This window comes from Solea senegalensis, linkage group LG9 (genome assembly GCF_019176455.1).
Source record: "Solea senegalensis isolate Sse05_10M linkage group LG9, IFAPA_SoseM_1, whole genome shotgun sequence".
In the NCBI taxonomy this organism is placed as follows: domain Eukaryota; kingdom Metazoa; phylum Chordata; class Actinopteri; order Pleuronectiformes; family Soleidae; genus Solea; species Solea senegalensis.
The window spans coordinates 8,973,259-8,992,025 of record NC_058029.1 but is presented as its reverse complement, the minus strand read 5'-3'; the positions used below and the strand labels follow the sequence as shown (position 1 = coordinate 8,992,025).

Here is an 18,767-nt window from a genome sequence, read left to right as displayed (position 1 = left end):
GAGTCGAAATGAGATCCAGATGGTGCACAGGCCTGGCCTTGCCCAACCTGGCAACCCCTGGGAAGCCTGGCAGCGCAGTCGTCGTCAGCAGAAACTAGTGTCAATGGTCCCAGTCAGCCGCACGGACCCAGAGTGGTTTGCATGAAACCATTGTGTGGCTCGACTGTAAACCAGAGGCTGACCGCTGGTCTCAGATGTGGAGTGGTTGTGTTAAACAGAACATGGCAAATGTGGCGCTCTTATATGTTAAGGACCTGGTTTCCTCCTGAGTATGCTAATGTTTCTTTTTCTTCTCTCTCTCTCTTTTGGCTGAGCTCAGTGTCTTGCCTCGACTGATCCTCACCGTAGATCCCTCACACAGTAGCTGTCATTTCTCTGCTTTGAATGCCTTTTTTTAAAGGGAGAGCCCCTTAATGCCACAGGGTTCCACTGGGATTCCTGACACAAATTCTGTGGGATTGGCCCGTATTGAGATGGCTGTGGGCAGGAGTGAGAGAGACAAACTCAGACCCTGAGGTTGAATGTGAGTGCGTAAGTGTTGAGAGGACGATTCGACACCAGCAGACTTTAGAAATACTCTAGTCTGGCTTGGAGAGACTTCTCTGTTGTGACTGATGGGAGGAGCAAAGGAGCAGCAGTTATTTGTCGTGTGTGGAATCCTCCATCAATACACTTATGACTACGTAGCGGACAGGAGCGACCAAGACTGTGAGGCATACGCAGTGGGAGAAGAATCATAACATAAGCAGAGCAGGTTTATACGCTGAGATTTGTGTCTACATGCATGACAAACGTCTGATTTTAGTCAGACTAAGACTATAATTTGGTTTTCTTTTTGATTTAAATCAAGTTAGTCTCAGTCGGACTAACATACCCGGATAACGCGTTTCATAGTCTGATTATTACTTAGTCAGACTGGAGTCAGACTTGGCGTTACTGTTGCCGATGGCGTCAGCGACTTTTAGACTGACGAACGACACATACAGAACCACAGCACACTCCATCTCACTGTTCACCGTTTGTTTTTCTGTGGCATAAAGGTCAACAGGAAACTGATTCAAAACGCACTAGCTTATATGGAGATATAGCGCCACCTACGGAGGCGGAGTCAGACGCACACGGTCAATAAATAGATTGTATGTAAAGTCAGACTCTGCTGCAAGCAGTCCGATTGCCTGTCTTAGTCAGACTATGGCTTTAGCTCCATTAAACTGACTGAAGGTCAGTGAAAACTGTTGGGATATAAACCTAATTACCACATCATGTTTCTTATTTATATTAATATTAATGTTCTTATTTCACTCAGGATAAGCAGTTAAAAACACTGAGGAAACGAATCAAAACAAATGTATTAAATTAAATGTTGTCACAAATATAATTTTTACAGAATCACTTGTCTTCAATAACATCCAATTAAAAGATCATTTCATTTGCCTTGTTTGTTTTTAGGCAGTTTTTATTTTAAAATGAACGCGCACAGCCACTTTTGTAAATATTTTGTGTACAGTATTCCGTTTCAGATGTAAATTGCATACCTCATTTAATTTAATTTAATTTAATTTAATTTAATTTAATATTATTTATTTTATCTTATTTTAATATTTGTTTCTTTAGGTAATCTATGCCATTCTGTTCTGTTCTGTCCTTTGTAACATGTATGCTACTGCACAGGTGAATTTCCCCGTTGTGGGATCAATAAAGTACAATCTAATCTAATCTAAGAAATATGGCCAAACATAAATTATATATATATATGAAAAAAAATATCGTTTGTGCTTCAAAATCTCTTTTTACCATATTTATGAGCAGACCTTCCTTCCTGATTATTTACATTCATATCCTCTGTTTTAGAGCAGTTGCAGAGAGCACCTGTTTGGGGTCAGAGCCAGCAGGTCTTTTTTTTTACAACCACATCCTATAATTCAGCTACAGTGTGTGCGCGGTGAACATCGTCCTGGCACAGATTTCTGTGCAGGTGTAATAAATATGAAATACTCTGAGCAAAGCACCTGAGATGCACAGATTCATGTCACGTGACAGACGTTCCTTCCAAAAATGGTTCTTATTTTTACATATACATCTGAAACCAGAGGGGAACAATGAAAGCACATCAGAACTGACTGCACTTCCACTTGACTCTCAGGCGTTGTAAAACAGGAAATCACACGGCACAGTGACAGCAAAACAAACAAACCTGGACAAGTGCAAAATGACATGTATGAGTGACTGAGGCTGCCATTTTCAACTCGCCTCGAAAAACCTACTTGGCAAGTAGATTTTTCCCACAGTTCAGAGGAGAGAGGAGAGGAGACGAGAGGAGAGAGGAGAGGAGAGGAGAGGGGGCTCTGACTGTCAGGGGTCAGTGCTACGCTGAACATGGAGAGAATATGAAGCAGCTGCAGTGTGTGTGTGTGTCCTCTTCACTCCTTTACATAAATGATTATTATAGGTCAAAGTCAAACATTATCATGGATTAATGATAAATGAATTTTTTTTTCTTTGTATATTTTAAAAACTTCAAAGATGCAGTAACATTTGTTAAGTGAGTAAAAAAAAAATGTATGTGTTAAGATTTAAAGATGTGGTTCTTGGCAATGATATTAAATAATATCAATTATAATAACACGATACGTTATGAATAGTTACAGTCACTGTAATGTGTGAAAGCCAAATAAATAACAGCTGTGGGAAGATTACGAGACATAAGTCATATAACACGGGAGGAGACTCGACCATGTTTGAGCGAGACGAGATGCAGTTTGTGTTTTTAAATAAATCAGCTTCTGTCTCATTCTACATTTTCTCTGGTTATTCGCCAACTGAGTATGAATCAAAGGCAGATTGCAGACGCAGGGGCAGCTGAAGAGATCTTGGTGCCTCAGGAAAACAGGACCTGACGGCCCCTCTGAAGTGAAGCAAGATAATGGCAATGGAACTACTCAAAAATGGTGTTGCTGGGGGGATATGAGGAGGATCTCACCGAATTATCATGTGTAATAGGTTATTCATGGGGGCCTGTCCTGTTGATACGCCCCTGGTCAAAGGGAACCCGTACCACTCGTAGCTGCCCATCTGGCCCTGGTCTTATGTCTGTATCTGTATGTGATGCAGCTCCTGACAACTCAAGTGCGTCTTGACAAGATGATGCTTCTCTCACTGACACAGTCGTGTCTTGAGCCATGTTCTGAGATTAGGGTCCGTGCATTCGCCGTTCCCATAATGATGAATGCAGAGGGACATTGTCTCTCTGACATACATTGACAACAGCTCAACTCAAACATGAACCAATCTCTGTGCATGTCTGAAATGAGCTTTAATGTCCTTAGAAACCCACACACGTCATTAGCACCGTGCATCGACACCATACCAGGCCACACAGACTCCACAGGCTCCAGTGAAAGCGTCTCCTCCCCCGGGTCTTCTGCTTTTATGCTAAGGTGTCAGGCCGCCCTTATTATGTCCCCTTTGGAAAACATGCTCGGTCCGGCTTTTCTTCGGTTTTATCTGATGACACCGCTCGCACAATGGGGGCGGGTCCCCCTGACAGCGAGATGGATGCCACAAGTGACGAGCTTTTGTTTTAGTAAAATACACTCACATGCTGGGGGCGAAAGGCAGAGGCCAAGGGGAACAACTTGTTCACTTGTTCCGTTTGGTTGAACAAACCATGGCACTGTTGGGACTTGTTGCGTTTCCAGGTTCGCTTCGCTGTAGCCTCGGCATCACAGCGAATACTTTCACTCACCGCTGCTACTACAATAAAAAAAACAGCCTCAGATTTGGCTTCCAGTGACCTCGTGCTTTGTCCTCCCCCCTGAATGGTTTGCTGGCTCTAAAGTGGCAGTTTACACTCAACGTGCCAAAAATGTCAATAAAACCCACCCTAATCACCCGTCCAATCTGTAACAGCACCTGCTTATGGAAACACAACACGCCCCTGCTGTCTATCTCTGTGGCTGCAATACTTCCTTTGCTATGAAAGTGCTACTACAGTGGGAAACGCAGGTCAAAAACACTGTTATGCTTTAGCACAGGAGCACTATGTTGGCTGAGATTACTTCCTGTCCCTTTTTTTCTATACAAGAGATTATTGTGACTTTTGATTTATTTATTTTTTTTTAAAGAAAGAAAAAAAGAGTCAAGCACAAGAGAAAATACAAAAATAATGCTCCTTGAAGACTGTTAAAATGAAGGAATATGGCACCGTGTCTTAAGTCATGTGTGTATTTCTTTTAAAAGACAAAACTGTATTTAACAATGTGTTTACGTGCTCTTTTGTTTATTTTAGATCAAAATTATACTGCATTCAGGTTTGTGTAAATAATGTGTCACTTGTCTTCTCTGCCTCTGTCCACAGTCCTTATTTCAGTTTTAAATTTACAACAACAAGCAGCAGGAAATATATTAAAGTGGATTCATTTTCGCCATTGCAATTTCATTGTCTGCTAGTTGTAGTTTAAAACAAGGAATTTGTCCACAATGAAATAAAATCCTTATAATTAACGCATCACCATGTGACCAACAACAACAACATATTCATTTCAGGTTAAAGAAGAAAAGGAATTCAATATTATCATCTTATTAGATGACACTTGTATCATATATGCAATTCATTCCCCGTGAGAAAAAAAATGTGCCACATATTTAAGTTCATATTAACAACAGCCCGATGCGTAATTGTTGTGCGTAAAAGCGGATTCCGGTTATAACTACAGGTGTTTTGACTCTAACAATATCTGTATTATGTGAGGATGATGGCATCATTTAGTGTGTGATTATTTGAAGGACAAAGCAGTGGAGAACTCACCCACACACTCGTTGGCCTCTCTGGCTGTGGCGCGCTGCCACGGCCGGTCATAGTGGAAAGGCTTGCACCTGTCGCACTCCGGTCCCGCCGTGTTGTGTTTGCACTCGCAGACCAGATTCCCTTCCCGGTCCTTGACGCACTTGGACGCGTGGCCGTTGCACTTGCACCGGCCGCCGACCTGCAGGTCCGACACCGCGTAAAAGTAGGAGTCGCGCGCCAGCTCCGAGTCGTCCTCGTTCTCGTCTCCGAAGGTATGAAGGCGGCTGAAGATCACCTTGATGTCGGTGGCCGTCACCCAGTCCTGCAGCACCGGAGAGTTGTCGAAGTCGTGCGCCGACGGTCTTCCGTCCAGCGTGCTGAAGGCGATGAGTCCACCTGTCAGCGGGTGCATGTCCGTGTGTGAGTCCGTGCAGATGGCCTCCTGCTCGTTCTGCTTGGTGATGGCTGCCTTATTCTGCCTGTTGTACATCTTCTTACACTGCGTGGAGTAATACTGGAACGGCACCCAGGATTTACCGTAGTCCATGGACTTGTAGATGGCCATGGATTCTGGTCTGGGTGAGCAGAACTGCAGGCTCACGTAAGTGACCTCGAACTTTTTACCCAGGGACAGAGTGAGGGTGACGTTCTGCGGGTACTGCACGTAGTTTTCAGACTGCCAGCAGGTCAGGTTGTGAGGGTTGTTCAGATCAGTCAGGTACGCGGGCGGATGGGACTTCTTGGGATCCCCGGCGTCGCACGTGTGACAGTCCCTGGACATGTCCTCCCCCTTCTCGGAGACCACGCAGTACCTGGCGGCCGGGTTGCCGCAGGTGCTGGACACGCGCACGTCCTTCCCAAACGCGGAGTTGACGAAGTCGGGGATGCACCTCCGCGGGTTCCCGTTCTCATCATAGCACGGGTCCGGAGGAGAGGACTGCGCTGCAAACATGCTCAGCACGTATCCCGCAAAGACGCCTTTGGTCAGCGCAGAAAGTGTCACCATAGTGACCCAAACCTCCAAAATCCTCTGCATTGTAATCCGCAGCACCGCAGGGACTGTTGCGCTGAAATGTGAGGAAGAGCAAACAAGAATCAGAATTAACAACAGAAGATAAAGTAAGAGTGAAAGGGTGATGCTCAGAGGTATGTGTTGCGGGACGCACGCGAACAAGTCATGTCACAATAAATGTATGTAAATATTCTTACGAGGTAAAAGGAAAACTTCAGCCAGGACACTATACCTCCAAATAAACTCCTCAGCCTGAAAGTGTAGCAGAACTACTGACAGTTTGGAGAACGACCCTGTCCCGTTTACGCACCAACACACAAAAAAGAACTGCTGCTATAGAACTTGAGCTTTCCTCCCCCTCTGCTTTGAAATCCCCATATAAATATAAGATGTGGCAAATGCCCAGCTGGCTCTGCCTCTGTCTGTCTGTCTGTCTGTCCGTCCGTCCAGCCAGTCACACCCCTGCCCACCTCTATCTCTGCCTCTACCATTCCCTCTCTGCCGTTCAAGGAGGAAGAAGGAAAGGGGGTTCACTCACTCACTCACTCACTCACTCACTGACTGCAGAGGAGTCACAGAATGTTGCTGTCTCTGTGGAGGGAGAGGGAGCAGCGACATCTTCTGGTACAAGAGTTAAACTACACGCTTAAGGACATCTTAAATCTTGACACAAAGAAATATTTATTTTTCCCTTAAAGCATCAGGATGTGCTTTTATTGCAGCGTCACCACCTCCTCTATTTGTTGTTGATATTTCTTTTATTTTGTTGTTATATGAAAGTGCACAATAATTGTTGCATCACTGTAACCGTAATTATCCCGGCAGATATAACTGAGCACCAACATTTCACTCACACAATAACACTTTTACAGGTGAATCTAATTTCTTGTTTATCTACAGTGTGTATATTTTTGAATTGTGAATCTACAGTTTACATCCCACTGTATATTCACCAGGAATGACATGATTAAAATACAAGCAGCTGCTGACACAGTTAACATGTGTCTTCATTTTTATCTGAGTGTTTATTCCCTTTAATGTGAGAATATTGTTTCCATATTCATATAAACACATTTCTAACTGCTCTAAACATAAAGTGATTCTTTCTTCTTTGTTTATGACAAACTTCCTTTGTCATAAAAGGAACTGCAAAAAAAACTGAACCTCATAAATAATTATTTGAGAATATATATATATATATAGATATATATGTATGTACTGTATATATATATACATATATATATATATATATATATATATGTATATATATATATATATATATATATATCAATCACATTAAAAAAAAATGTAAGATATTTTCCAATCTGACTTTAATGATAAAAAAATGATGCGTCAGTAATTAAAAACTTCTTGTTTTGAGGCGGAATCTACCCCCCAAAACAAAATTGACTCAGAACTCACTTTTAAACTTTTGATCATATTCTAAAATAGGTCAATTATGGTGTCAGCGTCCTAAATTGTCCCACACACTGTTTTACATCCAACTGTATTAAAACACTTCTTATACAACTCACTTTCCTAAGAACTAATCGTGCTGACATTGTTTACCAGAGTGCATCAACTTCACATCTTCATCCCCCTCATCGTTTCATAGAATCGACTTCATCACCACACACGATGGTCAAAACGCTCGGGTAAGACGCCAATATCTCTGCTATCAATTCCTTTTTAATGCGTCTCAAACCATTTTTCTCAAGTTTACGACTAAATGATTAATTATGAGGTTCAAATCAGATATGATTTACCTTTACTGTATGTTTTATGCTCCATTGCAATCATTTGCCTATATTTCCTATTTCATCATTTCATTTATTTAAACTTGTTTTGTTTTCCTAACTTACATGTACATCTTTATTGTTTGGTGGATTACATTTTACTTTGTTGTTATTGTTGCTATTTACTTCATTTATTGCTGTCTGTTATGTAAGTAGCATATTTCACCCCTTTGAAAACAAGATCATTCACCTCAAGGGATTTGAGTCTTGAGGGTTTTTTGTTTATTTCCCCTTTACATTCATTGTGAAAGCTGTAACCAGTGATAATACATTAAAACAGACATATGATAATGGATACATGCACGCGTACGTATACAAAGTAAGGCTCCATTTCATTGTCCAGTCACAGTCTATCCCCCAAACGACGTCATAAAATGACTCTATAACGTGATATAATGAGACGTTAAAGAAGTCCGTTATCTCAACAGGGCAAATATTGTCCTCAAGAGGTTCTGTTGAGATTTGTCACTTTGTTCTGTGACTCCTCCCACACTTGTCGTTTAAACCACCTCAGCATTAACACTCGTTCAGTTCCTGTTTTGCAGAATACACTGTGTTGCCCACGTCTGAGCGGCCGGAGGCTCTATTTTTGAAAGTCAGCCTCAGAGGAGGGAGGATGTCGTCTCCGGATCGTTTCCCTGCTCCACCTCAGAAGTGATCGCTCTGGGACAATATTAGGAGACTTAAGGTAGAGTCATGTCTCTTTGATTATATACATATTTATACATAGATATACATATGTGTGTGTGTGTCTCATTCTGCAAAGAAATGACTGACTTTTATTTCTCTTTTAACGTGTCAGCACATGTACAGTGTGCTCCGTGCGTCTTTATTATTATACGTGATGATTTAACATACCGCATTCTTAAATACAACAGAGCCGCTACTGTTGCACAGCTTTCAATCAGATCTGGCTGCAAAATGTCATTTAAGCTCTGCAAATTTCCTGTTCCCCTTCTGACAGCTGCTGAAAAAGCTGGTGTCACAACAGCTGCAGTCAGGAGCGCACAGCAGAAAATAGGTTAGTTGAAGTGTGGAGTCGTCGCGGCTCTTCCTCGGCCCTCCTCTTCTGTCAGAGCTTTGACACATGTGCGTGGCAACACGTTCTGCCTATAAACAATAGAATAACACCTGCTTCCTCAGCGGACAATCGACAATCCGCTGCCAACAGATACGACTGAGAGCTGAGCTGCTGCCTGTGTTTGTTGCCCTCCTGTGAAGGCAAACAACATTTCCTGCACGTTCCTTCTTCATTATTCAGTCTGCGTTTGTACACTTACGTTATAAGTTAATGAATGTGCTTCAGTATCTTTTCTCACTGTGATTTATGTCTTTTCTGTCAGTTGAATGCTTCACTGAGGCTTGTGACACACAGATGGGGATGTAGCTCAGTGGTAGAGCGCATGCTTTGCATGTATGAGGCCCCGGGTTCAATCCCCGGCATCTCCACTTTACTTAATGATTACGCAATGGTTATTATGTAATGTCCGTGTAGGTTCTCCCTCAATTGCCCCCTCAGGGAATTAATGAAGTGGTTCTTATTCGCTAGAACAGAGTTCAGTTTTAATATAAAACACATGACAATAACACACTGCGTTATGGAAGCAAATTTAATTAAAGGAACGCTCCGCTGCTTTAGCTGGAATGTGACGATAAGGACGGTGAATGGTTGAAGGCAAAATCAGATAAACTGATGTATAAATAAATGCATAAACTTACATGAACTTTGTTAACTTGGAGACTGATGGTTTATTGTGTCCCCTAAAGAAATCACCTATTAGAGGGCTAGAAATGGCCTGAGGTTAGAGTTAGAGAGCGTCATTCACTTTATCTCCCTGGAGGCCTTTTCCTGTTTGATGGGCACATGTTCACCCTACAAACATTATTCACGCTTGCATTGATACAGTACGTACGTGTGCACATCAACTTCCTGGATCCCAAAAATACTGAGGATATTTGGAGTTTGACAGATTTCTGGACTCTGAAGCAAGTCTAACGTATAGAATCGCAAGCTTATCTTCCCCAGTGAAGATGTATCTGTATGGTGCACCCTAACCACCCTATCTTTTTTTATTTTTTTTATTTATTTTTTTTTTTATAAAAGAGGAAGTTCCGTTGTACTTTATCTGATTTTTCCGTCTTTTACGTTGAAAGTGGCGTCAACACAGGTTGCGGCTTTATCTTCGAAAACTCAAGGTGACGGACGAGCATGAAACGGGAAGTTGTCCTTTAGAAACATTCATTTCCATGCCAGTGTGAGTCACAGAAACCTGGTGTCACCCGTGGTTTTTTAGAATGAAAAAGTAGAAGTTGTGGTGAGTGTTTTTGACCAGCTCACCTCCGGTCCATTCACACAGTCAATGACTCACTGGTTCTGGTAGGAAGTGGCAGAGTGAATGTTCTCTGCCAGACGTCTTTGTGGTGGACATTTGTGTCTGCGTCTCTCTCTGTTTGAGCCCATAACTCGGACATTTGCGTGCCATTGTGTCAACAACAATTATTATAAAGTGGTGGCAACAGCAGTAAGAGGAAGTTACATACATGATAATATATAATAATAGGGTGTCATTCTTGCCTTTATTTCAGGACTTCCTGCCGCTTTACTCTCTGTATTTTCGTCTGTGGATTTGTCGTGCTTCAGCAGAGGATGGAGCCGAGCTCATGCACAGAAGATCGCATCCAGCATGTCCTCGAGCGCTGCCTCTGCGACCTGGGCGTCAACAATCCTGACAAGCAGCTCTGGAACGGTATGAACCCATAACATTACATTGAACTAACATTAAAAAAAGAAAAACACAGTTAACTTAACGTAACATGTAGAATTAAGGTTACACCATACAACTCAATACAAGCATTATTGACTGTCAAATTCAATATTAATGTAAAATATTTCACTTAAAATGCTGGTTATTTGCATTACTTTCACAGCAACATACTGTATATAATTACAGTAAATTACTGTTTATATAAGACTGCACTTTCACTGTAGGTTAAAATGTATTATTGTGTAGTAAATGGGTCTTTTGCATGGAAGAGAAATGGAACACAGCCATAATTAATTTGATTGTTTACACATGTGCTTTTCCTACTATAACCTGCAAAAAGGCTCCTGTTTCTGTGAATTGGTAGCTGTTTACTACAACTTTGTAGTTATACCATATATTACTAAACTTTACATTTCCTGTCCAAAAAAAGTGTTTTATTCTACCTTACCTCACAGTAATTATGTCACACATTATATTACTGTGATTTGGCAGTATTTTCCTATTTAAAAATCACTCCACTCGTTTCCTGTAATAACCACATGTTTAATAATCTCACAATAAAACACAAGATTACAGCCTGAGGAAATGATAGTGTTGTGAAGAGTTTTACTTTTACTTTCCATTCAGAACTTAATCTACAAGATCAAATCAGCGCTTGGTGAAGTGTTAAATGGTCGCAATGTGGGGTTTACTGTCCCGTTGTCATCAGAGTGAAACCTAAAAGGAGGAATCACAAGCGTTGCTTCAGCTGCTGTTGTTTTTGTGTGTGTGTAGCTGGACTGTGCCTCAACCGCTGGTGTTTGGAGGAACTTGTGAAGAGAGATCCGCACAACTTCCTCATCCTTCTGCAGAAAATACTGAGGAAAACAAAAGAGGTCAAGAGCCGAAACGCCAACATCATTTTTCAAACCGCTCAGGATGACGCAGGGTTTCACGTCAGGATCTGTTGTTTTGTGTTTCCGTCTCCAGGTGCTGGAGCAGTGTCAGTATGAACTGGTGGTGCCTCTCACACTCCTGTTCTCTTCAACCCTCCTCAAAGTCAGTGGCCGATCCATGTAATGGTGACATTGTAAGCACATGTTTATTGATGTTCATCTCCTCCTCTGTCCACCTGCTTCAGGCTCCTTACGTGGCTCCAGACTGTGACGTTGTGTGGGACGCGTACCTGCTCTTCCACAGCTTCCTGTCCTGGCCCGAGCCTTGCTGCTCTGCCAGTAAACGTCTCATACGTATCATCCAGCAGGAGCTCAGAGCGCCAGGTAAGCTTTCGTCAGCTGAAGTGGAAAAGCTAATGTCTTTCTTTCACACTGTGAAAGTGACAGATCAATTTTTGCTCATTCCCAAACAAGGCTCCACGTCCCCAAGTGAGTTATTTCTGCAGCTTTCAGAGGGCAGTTACAGCCCCGATACTCTGAAAGGACAAAAATGTACTTTGACACTTACGTTTGCTCTTGTCCCTTCTGCTAAAACAGAAGAAAATGTTATATAAGTGTTATTTCAGCGAGCAGCCACCAGGGGGCAATCATGCACACGTACACCTTGATACAGTTTGGTATTTAGTATTAAGTATTAGTTATTTAACTAATGCAGAAATTGTTAAAATAATTACAAACATGGTTAGGTAACGAATCCATTAAGAAACATATGAAATAAGAGAAAATAGGATACTCTTTTAGGTTTTAATGGCTAGTGAATAAGATACTAAAATTAGCTGAATGATAAATGTAAGATAGACTTATTGGAGCAAAATAAAATTATATTTTAAACGAGTATGAAATGACCACCGTCAATGTTGTGGTGTTACATTTTAAAAGTAGAGGTGGCTGCGGTTGTTTATTTTTGTATGCAGGCATTTCTTTTCAAAGGCTGGTGAGGACAGAGCAGGTGCTCCTCCCCGACATTCACACCTCCAAAACCATGTAAGTTATTCTAGATGCTCTTCAAACCACAATAATGACCAAAGAAAGATAAGAACTTGTGCTCCAATGTGTAACCTGTGTGTCTACATTAGGATGGTTCTCTTAGTGAGCTCAGATGAAGACGTCCCTCCAGAGGTCCAGTCTGTCTCTGAGCAGCTGAGCGGCACCCAGTTCTCCAGCAGAGACGTCATCATCACCCTCCTCCAGCACAGTTTTCAGGCTGTTCTGGGCAACAGGCACGAGCTGCAGGCGCTGCTCGCCGCCCTGCAGGTGACTCATGAACACAGAGTATCCCGTTTTGTTTCCTCTGAAGTTCCTCTCTAAAGAATGCTTCCATGCTCTTGCAGACAAAGCAGCTGGAGGAGCTCCTCCAGGCAGTGACTGAGAGCATGGAGATAGCAGCCACCACAGGAGACGTCAGCACAGCGAGGCAGGCTCTGCTGAGCAAAATGGAGAGGCTCAGAGAAAGTCTGGCTCCAGCTGAGGGCTGCTCACACTCTGGTAAGACAAAGAAGTACAAAACCATACATCAAATCAAATGTCACTGACAAACTCTATGTAATTAACCCTTAGAACATATAATATATACAGACTGTTCACTGTCCTCGCTCCCAAATGGTGGAACGATCTCCCCATCGACATCCGGACAGCTGAAAGCCTCCACATCTTCCGACGCCGACTAAAAACACATTTCTTCCGACTGTACCTCGACTAAGACGACAAAAAAAACAAAAAAAAACTTGTATTGCACTTATGACTAGCACTTCATAGTTTGTTCTACTTGAAGCTCTTACTTACTTCTAGCTCTTATTTGTACCCAAATGTTTAAATGCACTTTTGTAAGTCGCTTTGGATAAAAGCGTCTGCTAAATGACATGTAATGTAATGTATAAGATTGTGCAATATAGAGTGTCTTATATCCTTTATTTCAGCACACCTATATAAACACACCTGAGCAAATAGTACTAAATATGTTTAAAATCAGATTGAATTTGTGGTATTTGGAAATATGCTCCAGTTCAAAGATCACTGGCTCGTTTTTATGAAAAAAGAGAGAAAAGAAAAGTGTCTATTTTGTGACTTCTGCACAATTATTGCTACTTTATATCGCTAATAAAAATGTGATATATAAGGAATCCTAACTTTGACTCAACAACGCCTAAGAAGACGACAGTTTTGCCAGCGCTTCCATGTTAGCTGTGCTCAGAGACAATAAGTGCCTGCAACTGCTCGTGCAGTTGGAGCGGAGACACATCGTTTACGCTTCTGTTCAATCTGGTCACGGCGCGTCTCCGGCCACACGCTGAAGTGTGCTTTCCGCAGATCGGATAACAGATCAGTTCTTTGGTGCATTCACACCTGTACTTACACATGTGGTCAGGCACTATCAATCTGATCACAGAAGACACATTTTAGAATGTTGAAACTTGGTTGAATGACCTATATGTAAGTGAAACAACACACGACAGTGGCCAAAAAAACAATGACTGAGGAAGTGCTTTGTGCTCACGAAATTAACGAGACCATCAGTGAGATGATTCTTTTATCTTCTATTAACTTGCCCCAGTGATTCAGTAGATTAAGTTGGCTAATAACTCGACAGCACTTTCATTTGTATTCTGAACCAGTTCAAGAACCACCATTCTGAATAATGACTGATCATTCTTTTGTTTCATGAGTGAAAAGACTTGTTTTCTGTTGTTGCCGTTGACCATCAACACTTCTTCATGAATCACTTCCTCTCTTTAGGGACCGTTGAGACTTTCATGCTGCCTCACCCCAAATGTCACACGTGTCCTTGGGAGAGCGACAACTTTGGTAATTCATTCAGTTTGAGAAATCGTGATAGACTGCGTCGTTTATCAGAGACCTGCCTTCAACTGTATTTAATCCTCTCCTTCCTCACATTCATGCAGACGTTCTGAATGACATTCTCCTGAGCGAGTCGGACCTGGATTCAACCGAGGACTGTTTCCTGAAATCAGAAATAGATGAAGATGATTTTAATGACACCAGTGTGGATGAAGAGGACGAGTTGGCGGGACACGACGGCAACCTCGATTTTCAAAACCACCGCATCTCTACAGCGTCTTCCTCCTCCAGGGACTCCATGTTCTCCAGCCACTCGCTCTCCTCCAGCTGGTCCGTGCCGTCCACCTCATCGGGTGTGGAAAGCGACTTCAGTGAGGACACAGAGGAAGGACCAAACAGCTCGCCAAAGCCGAGAAAGAAGCCTAAAAAGAAGTCCAGGTCTCTGTTAGGTGTGGAACGCTTCTCCATGCTTTTCAGAAATCCCCACAGCCCAAGCATTTGCCGCCGCGCCCAGAGCATGGGTTACCGTAGCGACTCCCCCAAAGACGCTCAAAGAACTGGGACAGCACTCAAGCTCTCCAGGTCTCTGTCCAGACAGACGCATCCTCTGCATAGATCCACCACTGCGTTAGACCCTCTTTCCCCGCAGAAGCACGTGTGTGTGCGCAGGAGGCCGATCCTGAGCTGCGACGACACCGACGGGGCAGAACTGCCCACCCTGGTCAAAGTGGTGATATTTGGAGGTGACAAAGAGGCTGGCAGGCTCGCCAGGGCCTACAGTGACCTGCAGCAGAAGGAGAGCAAATGTCAGAGACTCACCAAGATGTGCCGACTGCAGTTTTACTTTGTGCCCACCAAAAGGAGGAGTCCAGGGAGTCCAGGGAGTCCAGGAGGAGGACACACGCCGACTGAAGTCCAGACAGGAAGTTCAACCAAAGCTGCTGCATCTTCGGTGAGACTTAAAAAACTCACAAAGTCTTTAATGCTGCAACTGGTAGATCAGATCAAAAAGTACTAGTCAGTTCTCACTGGTTTAAAAACAGGATCAAGGAATATCTGGACACTGAAGGTCAGGAAAGCACGACTACTGTGTATATACACAGGGAGGGGACGAGACAATGAGACACGGGGAATTAGGATAATAAAGATGTCCAGTAGATTAAAAAAAGCAAACACACACGAGCGGAAAACGTGACAGGATGTTGTGGACCATCAAAGACCACCAAAATAAAACAGGAAGTAACTCGAAACGAAGAGAAACAAAGTATCGAGCCTGATTCAGTTAAAGTGTGATCATGGAAGTGCTTCTACTTCCTAACCCTTTATAAAGGTTGTAACTTAAATGTTAATAAATGAGCTATAAACCTCCAATTACACACCATGTCGTTAATGAAGGGAAATCCATTCAAATATGAATTTAAAAATGCTTAATAATGAGAGTCATGGGCTTATCATTGTTAATGAGCAAACTGAAGTCAGTCATATTCATAATTAAATATCAATTTAATTATGTATGGGTTATTATAGTCTTTATTATCACGTCTTTAATTACTTAATTTGAAATGCGATTAATAAATGGTACTAAATAGTACTAAATACTGAAGAGACAGTTACTTATTATGCTGTAAAAGGACAAAAAGTTTGTTTGTATTCATTTATCATAACTATTTTTAAACCATTTACAAGCTGTGATGTCATCAAGCAGCTCTCTATGTAGGATTTTTGATAAAGGGGACAGAAAAAGGACAGATACTACACTGCCATGAAATGTACTTACGACTATTTCATTCTTTACTCGACAGGAGTCGAACGACTTGATGCTCAAGGACAGCACTTCACACATAGCCAAGATGTTGGGCATGGTGGATCCCTGGTACGAGCGCAACGTCCTGAGTCTGCTCAGCCTGTCCTCCGACGTCCTCTGTCAGGTAACGCTTCGAGTACAGTCACGACGGGGAGAACCACAGAACGAGAGACATTACTCTAGCATGTAAATTGTTCTGTTGAATGTGAAAGCAGATTAAATGAACATTAATGTATAAAAATGTTATGATATTTTTGACTCTCTCTGACTCAGACTGCTTGTAAGGAAGGCTCTGTCTCTGAGGGCAGTGCCAGCACGGAGCGGCTCCCCCTGCTGGCCGACCTGCTGCTCTATTACTGCAGGCATGCGGACCAGCCTGTTCTGGTGCAGCTCTACCAGGCCGAGGTCAGAGGAGCAGTAAACACACACACATCTATCCTTTAAGGGACTCTACATTGACTTCCCTTCATTTGGCACAAAGCATTAGCTCTAATCTGAACCACTAACAGTTAATGTCTAAACTTAACCGAACCACCATTTAACTTTTAGCTCTAAACGTCACTCACTCCAGTCTGTAACGACAGTGAGTCCGTGCTGACTCACTCGCCGAGTGTCTCGTCTCTTTGTCTCTGCACAGCTGACTTTGGCTGGAGGGGAGAGGAGAAGGGAAGTGTTCATTCATTCCCTGGAGCTCGGTCACTCTGCTGGAACCAGAGCTGTTAAAGCGATGGGTGAGTGTCCCTCTCACATACACACACACACATACGCAGACAGCCACAACGCCACACAGTCACACACAGAGACGCACACACGGTGTAATGTGTGCTGCATTGTCTCTATAGGAGCTGCCAGCAAACGCTTTGGAATCGATGAAGAACGTCAGGCTGTTCCTTTGACGCTCAGTGTTGCATACAACAAGGTATTGTTCCCACCCACAAACAGCAAGACGTACACTCATCAGTCTCTAGACGGTACACAGATGGTTGGAACAAGGGTTTGGATGTTCTCCCCCTTTGTACGTGGGTTTTACCCATTTTCCTCCCACAGTCCAAAAGCATGAAGATTTGGGGATTAAGCAAATTGGACTTGAGATTGAATGGCCCCATGATGGACTGGTGACCTGTCCAGGGTGTACCCCGCCTTTTTTTATCCTCTTCGGTATAAAGAGGAAGACGATGAATAACGAATGAGTCACTCAACAGGCGTACCTAATAAAGTGGTTGTTAATGAGTGCGTGTTGAAGTTTTTATAATCTGACCTGCTCGTGGACACTCATTTGCAGGTGGCTGTAAGTGGGAGGAGTCAGTGGACCGAGACAGAGACAGTGTGCACGTCGCTTAATCTTCACAAAGCCTGCAGGAAGCCTGAGCATCTGTGGGACGGTGATTATCAGCATTTTTATTCATTATTATTTATTTTGCTTGCGTTGCGGTTGCCAAGTCAGTGAAATGTTCTGTGTCCAGATTCAAGAATAGAAAGTCTGCAGCTGACAATCACTGAAGTTGTGAAGAAGCACTGCTCCAAATCTAAGAAGTGCAACAACCAGGTGACTTGTGTTTTGTTTGTGTTTTTAAATGTCAGCGTCATGCACCCGCTCACATCTCTGCTCCCTCACATTTACGCATGACAGCTCATCTCAGTGTCAGAGGTGAAGGTGAACAGGGTGGAGGTGAGCAGCGGTGATGACGGGCGAACCTTTGCCGTGTGTCTGGATCAGGACGAGAGGAAGTTCATCCAGAGTGTGACCAGGTACGAGACACTTTGGTTGTGACATTATAGCTATAAAAGTGGGAGCGTTTGTGTGTATACAGCAGCAGTGCAGGGCCAAGAAGCATTTCTACTGTGAAACGACTCATCAACCAGGTTTTTTTGAGCTGTAGAATTCACTTCTAAAACATTTTTTATGGCCACTTCTTTGTGTTTTCAGTCATATTCCAACTTGTTTGTAGCCGTATGGCTTTATAAGAGCAATATATCTGTTGTGTCCATCTGTCCTGCCATCTTTTATTCACTTATAGAATAAAAGAAGTCATGTTGAAGTCCTTTTTAATGCCACTTACCAACCGAGAGAGCTGAAACACCATCCATGTATTCCACCAAAAGCACCTGTAATCTGCACTGCAAAGTAAAATACCGTGTCACACATTTCTGACACACACAACCGTGGTCTGTCTGTCTGTCTGTCTGTCTGTCTGTCTGTGCAGGTGTGACGTGTCTCTGTGCTGTAAACCGGGCAGCAACTCTGACTGGAAGTCCTACACGCCTTTACTGGGCCAAGTTCAGCCTCTGCACCCGTCCTACTGCTCCCTGCTCTGCCTTCCCATCACCTCGTTCTCTGCTTCACATCCCTGACACACTCCTGACATCCTGCAGAGTTCATATATATATATATATATATATACATATATATGCATGTATGTATATAACCCTAACCCCATACATGTTAGGGTTATATACACAAGTGTGTAAACAGGATGCAGAATCTCTGAACAGTATAAAAGCGCCACTCATGAACCTGTGAATTTCAGGTTTGTCCTGTAGCTGATGTCAAGGTGTGTCACACTATTATTAGAAGAGGGAGAGTGTGTCTGATGAGGGAATTACCGTCTATCTTTCTTTTATTTATCGCTGAAGAACTTATACATTTACAAAGGGGTTTCTCATCCCACACAGCAGAGACATCACTGGTCACATACTCTGCAGAAAACTACTTGAATACGACTGAGTACGTTCCATTAAACCCGCCCTTTTTTTTTTTTCTAAGAAACGTGTGATAAAATAAGCTATTTATCTTTATGCCTTTAATGTCGCTTTTCTGTTGTTGTTATTGTTGTTTTTTTATATGTTGCACAGTCAAATAAAAATCATCATTT

General features: G+C 42.7%; 2 protein-coding genes and 1 non-coding gene across 5 annotated transcripts; 2 read left to right on the top strand and 1 right to left on the bottom strand.

The window, feature by feature from the left end:
* Positions 1-4,207: 4,207 nt before the first annotated feature.
* Positions 4,208-6,297, bottom strand: ntn1b (netrin 1b). 2 transcript variants are annotated; one of them, XM_044034635.1, is made up of 2 exons: positions 5,996-6,297; positions 4,208-5,853 (listed from the first exon to the last, which is right to left on the bottom strand). In XM_044034635.1, the coding sequence occupies exon 2, from the start codon at positions 5,820-5,822 to the stop codon at positions 4,776-4,778; it is 1,047 nt and encodes a 348-aa protein (XP_043890570.1). In that variant the 5' UTR covers positions 5,823-5,853; positions 5,996-6,297; the 3' UTR covers positions 4,208-4,775. The 2 variants fall into 2 exon arrangements, with proteins under 2 accessions (XP_043890570.1, XP_043890571.1); XM_044034636.1 differs by having other exon boundaries at positions 6,031-6,297.
* Positions 6,298-8,121: 1,824 nt separating this feature from the next.
* Positions 8,122-18,752, top strand: LOC122775043 (phosphoinositide 3-kinase regulatory subunit 5-like). Of its 2 annotated transcripts, XM_044034727.1 has the most exons (19): positions 8,122-8,282; positions 8,559-8,615; positions 10,181-10,341; positions 11,134-11,234; positions 11,329-11,397; positions 11,480-11,618; positions 12,209-12,278; positions 12,371-12,548; positions 12,626-12,779; positions 14,028-14,096; positions 14,195-15,042; positions 15,893-16,018; positions 16,168-16,299; positions 16,532-16,625; positions 16,737-16,813; positions 17,177-17,276; positions 17,358-17,440; positions 17,525-17,643; positions 18,099-18,752. In XM_044034727.1, the coding sequence occupies exons 3-19, from the start codon at positions 10,242-10,244 to the stop codon at positions 18,244-18,246; spliced, it is 2,607 nt and encodes an 868-aa protein (XP_043890662.1). In that variant the 5' UTR covers positions 8,122-8,282; positions 8,559-8,615; positions 10,181-10,241; the 3' UTR covers positions 18,247-18,752. The 2 variants fall into 2 exon arrangements, with proteins under 2 accessions (XP_043890662.1, XP_043890661.1); XM_044034726.1 differs by lacking the exon at positions 8,559-8,615.
* trnaa-ugc lies at positions 8,972-9,043 on the top strand. Its single transcript has one exon. It is a non-coding gene; the product is annotated as a tRNA-Ala (tRNA).
* Positions 18,753-18,767: the final 15 nt, after the last annotated feature.

Bases quoted from the DNA above. Each gene is read 5' to 3' on its own strand.
- ntn1b (XM_044034635.1), bottom strand. From the start codon at position 5,822: ATGCAGAGGATTTTGGAGGTTTGGGTCACTATGGTGACACTTTCTGCG.
- LOC122775043 (XM_044034726.1), top strand. From the start codon at position 10,242: ATGGAGCCGAGCTCATGCACAGAAGATCGCATCCAGCATGTCCTCGAG. The intron at 14,097-14,194 runs GTAATTCATTCA...ACATTCATGCAG, and splicing joins TTGGGAGAGCGACAACTTTG to ACGTTCTGAATGACATTCTC. The intron at 17,441-17,524 runs GTGACTTGTGTT...TACGCATGACAG, and splicing joins CTAAGAAGTGCAACAACCAG to CTCATCTCAGTGTCAGAGGT.